This window comes from Pongo abelii, chromosome 3 (assembly GCF_028885655.2).
Source record: "Pongo abelii isolate AG06213 chromosome 3, NHGRI_mPonAbe1-v2.0_pri, whole genome shotgun sequence".
Taxonomy (NCBI): domain Eukaryota; kingdom Metazoa; phylum Chordata; class Mammalia; order Primates; family Hominidae; genus Pongo; species Pongo abelii.
In genome coordinates, this window is record NC_071988.2 from 101,271,685 (window position 1) to 101,285,005 (window position 13,321).

General features: G+C 39.0%; 1 protein-coding gene across 3 annotated transcripts in view; it reads right to left on the reverse strand.

Moving 5' to 3' along the window:
* ANTXR2 (ANTXR cell adhesion molecule 2) overlaps positions 1–13,321 on the reverse strand; it is a 159,527-nt gene extending 146,206 nt beyond the window's left edge. The window contains exons 1-3 of one of the 3 annotated variants that reach the window (XM_002814915.6): positions 12,276–13,321; positions 11,437–11,508; positions 9,280–9,351 (exon numbers count right to left, since the gene is read on the reverse strand). In XM_002814915.6, coding sequence (XP_002814961.1) covers positions 9,280–9,351; positions 11,437–11,508; positions 12,276–12,427 — 296 coding nt within the window. In that variant the 5' untranslated portion in view covers positions 12,428–13,321. The remainder of the gene's footprint in view (positions 1–9,279; positions 9,352–11,436; positions 11,509–12,275) is intronic. The other 2 variants (XM_002814916.4, XM_009240137.4) reach the window with 2 other exon arrangements.

Below are 13,321 nucleotides of genomic sequence, written 5' to 3' on the forward strand. Positions count from 1 at the left end.
CATGCTTGTGATGGGTCAGGGTTATCACTGGCCTTTGAAAACTCCCCAGAGTATTCTAATGTGCTGCCAGGATTAAGAACCTCTGATCTAACCTAATTTTAAAACTTTCTTGTGTTATTGGAATGCGTTTTGAATTACCTATTTTGCCAGTCATTGCTTCTGTATAAGAGTTTTGGGTAAATAGGATAATCTCTTAAACCATAAATAGTTTCTGGGATGGTATGGATGAAGATGTGCATGAGCTTATAGACAGAATAGAGATTAGTTCCAAGCTCAACCTTGTTTCTTCATTTATAAAATAGGAATATAAATATCTCCCCCATGGGGCCACTGTAAGGATTCATTACAGTATATTGTTATAAATGTCCTATTTTGTTATTAGTTATGGTTGTTAATCTCTTACTGTGCCTAAATTATAAATTAAGTTTTATCGTAGGTATGTATGTATAGGAAAAAAAATAGTATATATAGGGTTTGGCACTACCTGTTGTTTCAGGCATCAACTGGGGTTCTTGGAACAGATCTCCTTCAGATAAGGGGAGTCTAGTGTACCCCAAAATTAGTGGTATCAGCAAAATTGATTGTTTCTCATGGCACTGTGCACTGAATGAGCAGTTCTCATGCTTCATGTGCTGCCAATTGAGCCACTGGAATGGCTAGAAGCGGAATGCCTTCACATGGTTAGCAAGTCGGTGCCAGCGCTGATACTGGCTATTGCCTAGGAGTTCAGCTAGGACTGTTAACCAGAGTCTCCATTCTCCTCCACATGGCTAGGTTGGGCTTCTTCCTAGCATGGTGGTCGCAGAGTAGTCAAAGTTTTCATATGGCAGATGGTTTCCAAGAAAACGATAGAGGAAACTACCATGCCTTAATAAATCTTAGGCCTGGAACTGAAACTGGCAGTTTCATGTTCATGTCTGCTGCATTCTATTGATTGAAGTAAATAAATCGTAGGCCTAGCCCCAGATTTTAAAAATTAAAAAGTGTGTGTGTGCGTCTGTGTGTGTGTGTGTGTGTATTCTATGCTTCATTGGAAGCCACCAAACAAATAATCTACCATTAAAACAAAAAGCCTCACACACTCATGTTGTCAAATGCCAATTTATATAATTGCAGGACTACTATAGGTATTTATATCATAAGTAAATTCTTTTCTTTACTCTCAATAGATTATTAGACAGAGACTTAATGTGCTTGAAATAAACAGTAATTCCAAAATAAAATGTAGCAATACATAAGGATTTTATGATAATTAGCCAATTACACAGCATCCTGAAATGTTTCTTTTAGGGTAAAATTTAATAGATTGAGTAGAATATGAAACGAAAATGTTGTCAAAATGTTATTTGTGACTATACAAAATTACTAATGATTTATAATTCACTTAGAATTGTACTTTACCTGAGCTATTGCATATGAAGAATTTAGTAAAATATTTAATACATAGTAACTGCTCAGTAAACTTTGATACTTTTATTGTCTCCTTCCATTAATAAACCACGAAATTAACCTGAGTGAGAAAAATAGAAAAAAAACTGTATGAAGAGAAATATGTTCATTCACATATACCTGCTCTATTTAACTGTGTTACTGCCCTTCATACTGCTTAATGGATGAACCTCTAACAAGTAATTTGTTCTCACCAAGTTCCTCAATTTAAAAATTGTTTACATAATGACTGCATGAATCAGAATGCCTTATTATATTTTTTACCATTTTTGTTAAGGCCATCAACAATGATTAAAAAATTCTCATTGTCTACATTAAGAAAAAACAAATATTTAATAAAGAGAAGTATCCATTATGCAATAAAAAAATAAAAAATAAAAATTGTTTAAAGGTTTCAAATGAGTGGAAGATTTTTTCTAAAGACACACATTGCTAATACATTCTATAATCTTGGGAACTAATGGGTTTTAGCTGTATCTTACTATAGTTTATGTAAAAATATGCTTATTGTTTATTTAACATGTCATTCTAATGCCAACATAGGCCAAGGTTTCTGTGGTCCAGAGTCCAGACCAGCGAATCCAAGGTAGCAGTCATAGATCCAGAAATATCTGCTCAAAAAATACCCTGTACAATCTGAATTTTGTCAAAAATGCTCTCCAATTTGGCCTGCACCTACCAGAGTGTGGTACTCAATTCACACCTGAAGTTCAGGCCTGTTGCGTTTTGCATATTTTTACTCTATTTTCCCACTCACTGCCTTACTAAATCATGAAAAATCGACCCCTGCATTTTACCACTTCCATGTGCCAGGTCTGTCTCCCAGGCATGAGTAACAATGTACTTAATTTTCTAGAATATGCTCATAAAACAGATGTGGGACTTCAATGAAAGTGACCGCTAACATGTCCATCACGAGAATCTGAGTTGCTGCCCTGCCTGGACCCCTCAGGTTTAGCACAATGTGTGGCCAAAACAGACTTTTCAAAACAAGAGTAAATACTTCCCTAATGGAATTTTTTTAGCTAACCCAACTATTGTCTCATCTTTTCATCCCCTCACTGGTTTTTAAGAATAGAATAAATTTAGGGAACGACGATGTTTTTGAGTTGTGATTAATTCTGACTGATTGAAAACTGGAGAAGGGAACCCAGAGAGTGTGAATACAGTGTGGTGGTGAAGTGCTCATGCACAGCATCAGGCCTGGGTGTGAACCCTGGCTCTAGCTGCTTAGCTGTGTCACTTTGAGCATAGTCCTTTGATTTCTTTAAACATCTGCTCGAATCCTGGTACATCATGATGAAAATAAGGATGGTGTCCACTGATAACTGCCAAACCCCATGTTAGCCTTGGCCTCCTTCCTCTCCAATCATCAAAGCAACAACAAGAAAAGAAAAATGAAAAAAAATGAAAAACTATAAATGAGAAAAAATTAAAAGGTAGTTAGTTGCAGGTAGGCAATAGAAGCAAAGAAATAAAAGTGAATTGATAAAGTTATAAATACCCATTGTGTTCTTTTTATGTGTAGAACCTTAGTTAGTCCTTCTCATGCATTACACTTTTCTCAAGATTGCTGTATGGTAGGAATAATTCACTCTTATTAACTGGCCCAGGAATTGGGTAGCAAGAGGTTAAGTAATTTGTCAGAAGTCACACAGCTAGTATGTAGCTCCTATGCCTATTCCACCCAAGGTCCAATCCTGGTCTTTTCATTAACAGAAAACCTCAGGACACTCCATAGTAATGGTTGAACATGCTCTATTCCTGAATGCTTCCTGTTTCCAACCTCTGAATTCCATTTTGATTCCAAGATAGTAACATTAATTTCAGCATTCTTTTTTTATAAATAATACATTCTTGTTGAAATAAAATCAAACCACATATATATATATAAATTAAAATTGTGAAGGTTTTTCCCACATTCAATATCATGCCTAAGACAGTGTCATTGTTAACAATTTGTTGTATGTTCTCTAGACTTCTTTTCTTGCATTTTCAATCACATACAACCCCCTCACCATATAAACAGTTAGGGATTTTGTTTTCTTTTTATTTTATAAAAATAAAATCATACTAAGAGTGTCTGCTACTTGCTTTTACACTTAGTATATCTCTTATATATTCTCTTGTAAATATGTACAGACTTTCCTATTTCTTAATAGCTGCATAGTATTCCATCCTATGTATATGTTCTAATTTAATTATAGTATCATCAATTGATAAGCATTTAGATTGAATACAGTTTTTCACCATTATGTACAATGTTGCAGTATCCAATTTTGTATTTAGACCTACCTTTCCATGCTAATGCTAGTATTTCAGTAGGACATAGTCCCAAAAAGTAGACTTACTGAAAGGAATCTTCTATACTTTTATAGATACTACCAAGCTTCCTCTAAAATGAATGTACCAATTAATAAGTTACTTACTGTATATAAAGAACAATTTTTCCACAAGTAAATTTTTAATTCAGCTTTTAAGAAATTAGAAAAAAAAATTTTCAAATAATAGAAATGGGTATATTGTCCAAAATTAATTAAGTGACTTTTCTATAATTTCCTACAAGTTTGCCTACAGAAGATTTTTTTCCCCAAGTAATTGATTATTGTGCTCAGGTCAAACAATTATAAGACATTTTCAGCTTGGGGCCAAGTGTAATGAAAGGGAGTTGTAAATATTTATAACTGATTTGTAAGAGTAGGAATAAGAAAAATAGCAAATATAAGATTATTTATTACGTGGTATAATCACAAAAAAGACAATCTACGATGACAGCTAATAACTAAGGTTCTGAAGTCATATCAGCTCAATCACTCATTCAACAAATATTTATTGAGCATCTACTGAGCATCAGGCTCTGTTCTAGGTGTTGGGATACGTGGGGGAGCAAGACAAATGAGGACTCCTGCTTTCATGTTTACATTAGAGTCATCAAGATAAAAATAAATTAACGAACAGAACAACTTGAAAATGTGATAACCAAATATAGTATTGTAAGAGATTACTGGGGAGGAGAGGTGGGGTTCCTTTAGACCTGGTGGCCAGGCAAGGCTTCTCAGAAAAGGTGGCATGTGAGATGAAACCTAAATGATGAGAACAAGCCAGCTAGGGGCAGATCCGTGCAAAGAAAGAGCAAAGGTCCTAATGTGGAAACAAGCTCGGTCTGTTCAGGGAATGGAAAGAGGACCACTTGAGCTAGACTGTGCCACACGATGTTGCAGGAGAGGACTGGCTGGGGCATTAGGATGGGGCGTTTAGGCCTTTGGGAAACACTGGCTTTCCAGTCTAAGTGATGAAATTCTTTTAAGCATGAGAGTGGAATATCTGCTTTAACTTTAAAAGATTATTATAGCCAATATACTGCTTGCAACTTGTTAACTGTGTGTGCTTGGACAAGCCACTTTATCATTGTCAGTTTTGATTTCTCCATTTGTAAAGTCGAGGTAATAACAGTATTACAGGGAGTTCATATGAGGATTAAGTGAAGCAATGCATGGAAAGTATTTTGCACACTGCCTGGTGCATAATAATTGTTCAATAAATGTTTTCAACTAAATCTGTTACAGTATTAGCATAATATTTAACAGAACTGAGCTTAATTCACTATCCCCAATTATGCAAAATAATAACTAAAAATACTTTTTAATTAGTCTTGATTCCAAATTCTCTACTATTGAAAGGCTGGGTATTTCCATACTGAATCAACAGTTGGCATTTTTCTCTTACCTAACCCTATAATACATCCCTGGGCTATTTATGTGCCTGTGTATACCTCTACTCACACACACACTAGATTACTTATCTTTGTGTTACCGCAGGTTCCACAGTACTCAATGCATTGAATATAAGATAAGCAAGTCTTTAAGTAGGTGGGTGGGTAGGTGGATGAATGGACTAACAGACATATGGAGGGTAAAAATCATGAGAGCAAGAGAAAAGAAGGCAGTGTTTCAAATTAAAGTATTTAAAAGAATAAGGTTTTTAAGTTACGAGTATATAAAATGCATAACATCATTTCTTGGCATGTTTATTACTTTATTCATGCATTTACATAGTACCGGATGCCATGCTGAAAGCATAACAGAAGACACAGCCCTACGGTAAGTATTTACTACCTTCTAATCTTGCCTCATCTCTACTAAGAATCTTTAGCAACACTCTGAGAAACATGAAAGAGCTACTTATTTACCAAGATTGTGAAGAATTATGAGTGCTAGAAACAAAATTGTGAAAGCTGCAGTGCTTAACCTTTAGTTTTCTTTGCTTAACCTTTGCTTTCCTCACACACTCTGATCTATTTGTGATTGTAATACACAACATCAAGATTTTAATAGTTTATATGCAGAATTCCAATTTCTAGGCTTTGAAACAAAGATTCACAATAGTTGTGGAATCATTTGTTTACTGATCTGCATATAACATGCAAATTGTTTCTTCACACTTAAAAGTGTGTAATGGAGGAAAAGTGACCCTATATCCAAATATAGAGGACCATAGAAACTTGAGAAGTTACTGATTTAATTAAATAAAATTAGTAAAATAGCAATATAGAAGAAGAAAATAATGTCCTTTATTGGAGGTTGTTCTATGCTTTACAAAGTAACTTTACATGCATTATCTTACTTTGATCTTCACAATAACTCTAAGAAAATATGGAAGATTTTACGTCCTGCACCTTATGGACATAAGATTTTACGTCCTGCACCTTATGGACATAAAAACTGATACACTGTTATACAATTTGCCCCAAGTTTCCAAATCAGTCAGTGGCAAAACTGGAACTCTAGCCTAGGCATTCTCACTGTTATTTTCTGCCACCCCAAACTAATTAAAAATGCCATAAATAGTGAAATTTATTAAAACTTAAAGTGTTTATATTTAGGAAGAGACAGAGGAACCAACTATGTATAAAACAAGTTACAAGTAGTGTTATTAAAATTCCTCTTGGAATATTATAAACCCTTTTAAGAAGGGCAATATTTTCTTTATGTAAGCATGATTCTTCTCTGATCATTAAAATACTATATACTGCCTAGCTCCAGATGATAATAATAGTGATAAAGCCTTTATCTGTTGAAAACTTATATACCAGACTCTGTTCTAAATACTTCACATTCATCAACTTTCATTCATGTAACAATTTTATGGGGTAGGTATTACTATCATCATCATCATCATTGCCGTCATTATATAGATGAAAAAAGAAGAAGCATAAAGAGGTTAAGCAACTTGTCCTTGACCATTTGGCTAGTAAATTGGAAAGCCAGGATTTACATGCAGGTAGATTTGGTCTAGTGACTCTTAGCTGCAACATTATGCTGCCTCTTGAAAGAAAGGCCTCTTATAGTCGGGCGCAGTGGCTTATGCCTGTAATCCCAGCACTTTGGGAGGCTGAGGTGGACGGATCACGAGGTCAGGAGATCAGGAGATCGAGATCATCCTGGCTAACACGGTGAAACCCCGTCTCTACTAAAAAATACAAAAAATTAACCGGGCGTGGTGGCGGGCTCCTGTAGTCCCAGCTACTCGGGAGGCTGAGGCAGGAAAATGGTGTGAACTTGGGAGGCAGAGCTTGCAGTGAGCCAAGATCATGCCATTGCACTCCAGCCTGGGCGACAGAACGAGACTCCGTCTCAAAAAAAAAAAAAAAAGAAAGGCCTCTTCTGTAACCTGTTTCAGTGTCTCCCCTCTTAGATTCAACCAATGATGAAAGAAGAATCACTAACGTGGGTTAAAGATTTAAACCCCTTCCATGCATATCTAAGCAATACCAATCTGGTCACCCAGTGACCTACACTACATCTTCAAAGTGCTGAGGAACCATATGCAAAATGTCTAGCAAAGAACCTGGCACAATGTTTGCAGCTATCAATGACTGAGAGTTTCTACAAGCCTGGCATGATGCTAAGTGTTTTTCTATATATAGGAATGCCATAAATGTTAAAATGGTTCTTTTTTTTTTTTTTTTTTTTTGGATTGGCTAGATACAAAGCTGTTTCTTTGGAAATTAAGCTGGGCAATGGAGAAAATTTATTTTCATAAAGGCGAGAACTGTTAAATCACTGGGCATGGAAAGCTGCCGTACACGGGTTGTGGACTACCATGGCTCTGGCTCCTGATGAGATTCACATCCACACAAGAAAGTAAGGAGGGCCATTATCCTCAGCAAACTAACACAGGAACAGAAAACCAAACACTGCATGTTCTTGTAAGTGGAAGCTGAACAATGAGAACACATGAACACAGGGAGGGGAACAACGCACACTGGGGCCTGTGAGGGGTGCAGGGGAGAAAGCATCAGGATAGATAGCTAATGTATGTGATGATGGGTTGACAGATGCAGCAAACTACCACGGCACACGTTTACCTATGTAACAAACCTGCATGCCCTGCACACGTATCCCAGAACTTAAAATTAAAATAAAATAAAATTTAAAAAAAAAGAAAGAAATTAGAAGTATCAATGGGAAGACAAGATCCTAGGCTGCACTCAGCATCTGCAGAGAGATTTTCCTCTCTAGGAAAAGGAAAACTAAAAGCACAAAGATTAAAATCTTATATGGATAATTTTCTAAATCTCTCCCCCAGTTCCTTCAGATATTATGATTTCTTGACCTTTTCAAGGGAAAACTTAATTTACAAAAAACTGTTTTTACAGTTAACTTTTCAGAAATTCACATATCATGCAAAACAAAGTACACCAGCTTCCCTTGCTAAAACTACAGTTCAGAAAAATTTTATTTCAAAATAACAGGAAACCACTCATTCATTCATTCAACAAGAATTTATTGACCAAAAACTACCTTACATACTCTGTTAAATAAAGTAGACATAAAAATGAAGAATAAAAGCTCCCTCCTACTATGGATCCCATTCTTTAAAATATGTCAGTGAGGTGAGGTGTGGTGTCTCACACCTATAATCCCAGCACTTTGGGAGGTCAAGGCAGACAGATCTCTTGAGGTCAGGAGTTCAAGATCAACCTGGCCAATGTGGTGAAACCCCCGTCTCTACTAAAAAAATACAAAAATTGGCTGGGTGTGGTGGCATGTGCCTATAATCCCAGCTACTCGGGAAGCTGAAGCATGAGAATTGCTTGAACCTGGGAAGTGGGGGCTGCAGTGAGCCAAGATATCACCACTGCACTCCAGCCTGGGCAACAGAGAAAGACTGTCTCAAAAAATAAAAATAACATAAAATATGTCAATGACTGTTTCTAACTTGTCATTGATACAGTTTGAATGACATAGAAATGGTCATATGAAATACTGTGACATTGGTCTGGAAAAAGACACCTTTTAAAAAGCACTAAGGAGATTAGATAGATAGGTAGACAGATATAGAGATATATTGATATATACTAAGTTCCTCTATAAAGGTGAATATATTCAGCATCAATGGACCTCAGAGAAAGACCAGAAATCCAGGATGTCTACTGAATCTAGGAAATTATCCAAAAGGATCCATATCTTTCTCCCCCTCAATGTTCTTCAAATTCCTGGTTGATTAATATATTACATCTAAACAAGAAAAATGTAGAACTACTTACAGTAACAGAGAGGCCGGGGAAAGTAGGAAGTAGTGAATATACAACTAAGACAGGGATCTAGATTTCACCACACATTCCACAGCCACTATAAATGATATTGATTTTCAGATAAACTGCTCTTTTATATTACTCATACCTCCTTTCCCTTCTATTAGAGAACTGAATTGTCTGTGCATCTGCTTGATTCCACTGAGAGGCCTGAATCACCACTTGGAAATATCAATCATGCCTTTAAAATTCATCTCTACTAAAAGCTTGCAGTGAAACGATAATGCACTAACCTGTCTCCAGTTAATGGCAAAATAATAGTTGCTTGAGAAGAAAACACAATGAAAGATAATCTCATTTCAGGGCTGCAAAATAAGAAAAGAGGCAGTTAAAACATTTTTAAAAAGAAATATTGATACGATACAGATGTATAGTTAGGGAGTTTCATTTAAAATTGGTCTCACTGAATGGTCCAGGCTTCTTTTAAATGACATTCCCTAAGTAAATAGACGAACTCTGCTTAACATTGTTGCATAAGTCATTTTGGATTTAGTCAATGCTTCCCAGCACTCACATACCCCTCCATGACCCATAAGGACTTGCATTTAGAAAGAGACTAAATGGAAAGATAAATTCTAAGCTGATGTAAAATTCTTTCATAGAAAATTCCTCTTCCCTTGGTGTTCTACAACATTTCCTTTAAAGGTGGCCAGGCCCTTCAAAGTGATTATGGTTATCAACACTTATGGGTGGAGAGTACCCAGTTTGAGTTAATGACCACAACTATGATATGAGTCTATAAAAAAGTCATCCTGAAGTAAGACTACTTAAAGAGTCATGGAGAATGTGAAAGAAATGATAAATCTCTTTCTGCTTAGGCATTTTTTATTTTCTAAGTCTCAAACATCCTATTTTCCATTGGCAACAAGTGCCCCAGTCAGCTAATATCTTTCAAGTTTTAGGCACGTCTCTCACAGAATGGTTCTTGCTTCGCGGACACTCTCTGCAACTATTACTAAGATTCAAAACTGAAGATATGAAACTAGAATCTATAAATTGAAAATCAGAATCCTCTCAAAGGCTTCTACATATTTTAAAAGTCAGTCTACTCGTTAGTCACCCCTTATTCACTTCCTTCAATGTATTGCTAGTAATTGAGCAACTAGACTTGAGCCAGACAACTGTGTATTATAGAATTCCAACTTAAAAACCAGATCAATGAGTTAAGAAAAGAGCTTGCTTCTTTAAAATGTTGTAGTGATGTGATTCATTGCTTTTGATCAAAATCTACATGACACCCTTTTCACATTGAAGGATTAAATTAGAAAATTTATAAACAACTGTTTGTTCTGCCTCTGACATTTAAGGACATAGGATCTTGTTTGTTTTTCTTTCCTAGACAGTTTTACCTCAGACCCTGTCCAGAAATGAGTGTTAAACTTGGCTTCTTAAGCAAGGGACTGATGATTGAACATGGACAGGCATACATTTTTATAGGGATAACTTTACTGCTGCCAATAACTGAAAGCAAGGATTGCCTAGGCCTCTACAGATTGTTTGAAGTTACTTGCAACATGACTTTCAAAATGTTTTGATCATCCAAGCCTGTTTTACAGAAAACATTTGGGCTAACAAGACTGAAAGAAGCAATATTTAATGATACAGTTCCTATTCATGTCCTTTCCATTATCTTGATAAACTTGTGTTTGCTCATTGCATTTTTTCTTTAAAAAAAAAAAAAAAAAAGAAGGAAAAAAAAAGCCTCAAAAGCCTAGTGTCCTGAGGTTATTTTTAAATAGGAGATGCCACTAATTCCTAGTTACCTCTAAATAAGAGAGTAAGCTGGATTTCATACCAGTAATGCTTTTTATAGGAGAGGAAACCAGTCTTTCCTGGTGATGCTTATTGCATATATAGAACAGTTAAATTTTAAACCAACCACACACCCACACATTGTGTAAACACAAGTCGTTGCTTTAAACACACACACAAGTGCCTTTTCTGGTAGTGGGTTATTAACACATGTTCATTTGAAGTTTTCCAACACTTTTTGTTTGTTTTAATGAGGACCTCTATAATGCTAAGAAATGTGTGGAAATAAAAATATATTATGGATACTATTCACATAAAATTTATTTTTTAATGTGATAAATTATGAGAAAGCATAACTGAAATTCAAAACAGATGAAAATTTGGAAAGAAAAAGACATTTGGAATAGTATTTGAAGATGCTTCCCCAGAGTCTGAGCCAAGTTTCTGGGATCCAGATGAAATAAGCCCTCAAGGACTGAAGGGCTTGTGCTAATAACAGCATGTGTGCAATAACTACCCTGAGGCACTTAAAAGTAACATTTCAGGAAAAGTTTTTCCTATAAAAGTTTTCAGAAAAGGGAAATTCTACACTTTGCTCTACTTCTCCACTGCCTAGAAAAGTAAAGTAAGAAAGATACCTCACAAATCTCTCCGCAAGTTGCTGGACGAAATTATAAATTTCAATCCAGTTATTTGCCACACTCCCAGACCTGAAAGATGAAATTGAACTGATCAGAGAAACAAAACACGGAACTGAAAAGTAAACATTTTGAAATGGTTCCTTCTTCAGTGCCACGAACATGGGGGCACCTGGCCTCTTTTTCAAGCTAAGTAAGGGTATCTGTAGCTGAAACTTTAGTGGTACCGAGTTAAAGAAGTCAGCCCCAGAGCAAGACTCCGTCAAAAAAAAAAAAAAAAGAAGAAGAAGAAGAAGAAATCAGCCCATTTTCTGGGGTGGGTAAACACCTGCCTGCTAATTGTTTAGAGTGGAACCCGGCTCTTCAGAGTAAACACAAAAGCCTTTCTTCGCAGGAAATGCAAAACCACTCTGGGCATGTTAACCCTAGGCTTTTCCTGGCTCCAATGAAAGCTCTATGATTAGGATAAAACCAGGCAAACTTTAGCCTACGTACGAGCAGGGTCGAGGAGGTGGGTAAGGACTCAGTGGCCGATGGAGCGTGGCCCGCAAGAGGCCACACTCCCATTTCCCAAGAGGCCCAAAGACTGGCAAACAGTGAATACCCCAACTCCCCAAAGAGCCAGGTAGCCCGGGGCTCCAATCACTACCCCCAACCCCGCTGATCTCCGCCCACACAGATCCGAACGCGCTTGCCCTTTGGAAGAAGACAGCAACAGGGCACCCCTCCGCGGGTTTCCAACACCACTCCCCGGGGTGCGCACACGCATCTCAGCCTCAGCCCCAGCTGATCCAGTGCCGCCCTCACCAGGAGACCCTGGACCTCCCTCGCACACTCACTTGTCTAGGACGAAGTAGAGATCAAAGGCTCTTCTGCAGGAGGGCTGCTCCTGGGCGCGCAGCAGCCCCCCGGGACCGCTGAGCACCAACAGCCACAGCCCGGGGAACAGCCAGCTCCCGGGGCTGCGGGCCGGGGACCGCTCCGCCACCATCCTGCGGCCGGGGGCCTGCGACTCCCTCCCACTCGCAGTCCCCTAAGCTCGGGAGGGTCGCAAAGGTGGCGGGAGTCACCCGGCACGCACTCTGGGGTGGGGGGCGGCGAGCAGCTGAGGCGCCGGCGCCTGCGGCAGCGGGACCCACCAGCTGACAGAGGGAGGGAGAGAGGGAGGTCCTGAGAGGACAAAGGGAGTCTCCGCCACCGCCGCAGCTGCCGCCGGAACTCTTGACGAATCCCAGTGGAAGCGCGATCCAGTCCTCCCCCTCCCGATTCCGGAGAGTTCCTGCAGACAATGCGGGCCCACGGCGACAGCTCGCCAAAGGAGTTCCTCTCCGGCCTGGGGCCGAGCCTACAGCGCCCGCCTCGGACCCGGACCTGGAACCCACCCCGCCTGGAGGGTTGAAGTCCCCCCGCTGCCGTGCGCTTCGGGACAAGGGGTCCCTGGGACGCGGCGACGGCAGAACAAACTAGGAGTGGAGACCCTTCTCCTCCGGCTCCCTTCCTCCGGCGGCCCCAACTCCCTCCGCACTCCGAAACTTTCCTCCCGGTGCTGGACTCTGGCACCGCGCTGACAGGCCGTCCCCTTTAGGGGAGGAGGCTAGCTGGCCCTGGGACTCCCGGCTGGAGAGAAGCCACGCCGAGGCCAGGAGCGCGCTCGGGCCAGGTCTATGCTGCGTGTGTCAGTGTGCGCCCGGGGACGAGGGCGGGGCCCCAGCTGAAGCCTCTGAGCCACACACGCACACTTGTGGGTTCCTGCCGAGTTGAAGATGACTAACGCTTGCCAGATTTGGGAAAGGGAAGAAGGAGTTTAGAAAAACAAAAGTTATGTAGAAACTAAACATACCCGTATATCCTGCAGGCCTGGCCTATTTTAGCAGCTGTGCTAAAA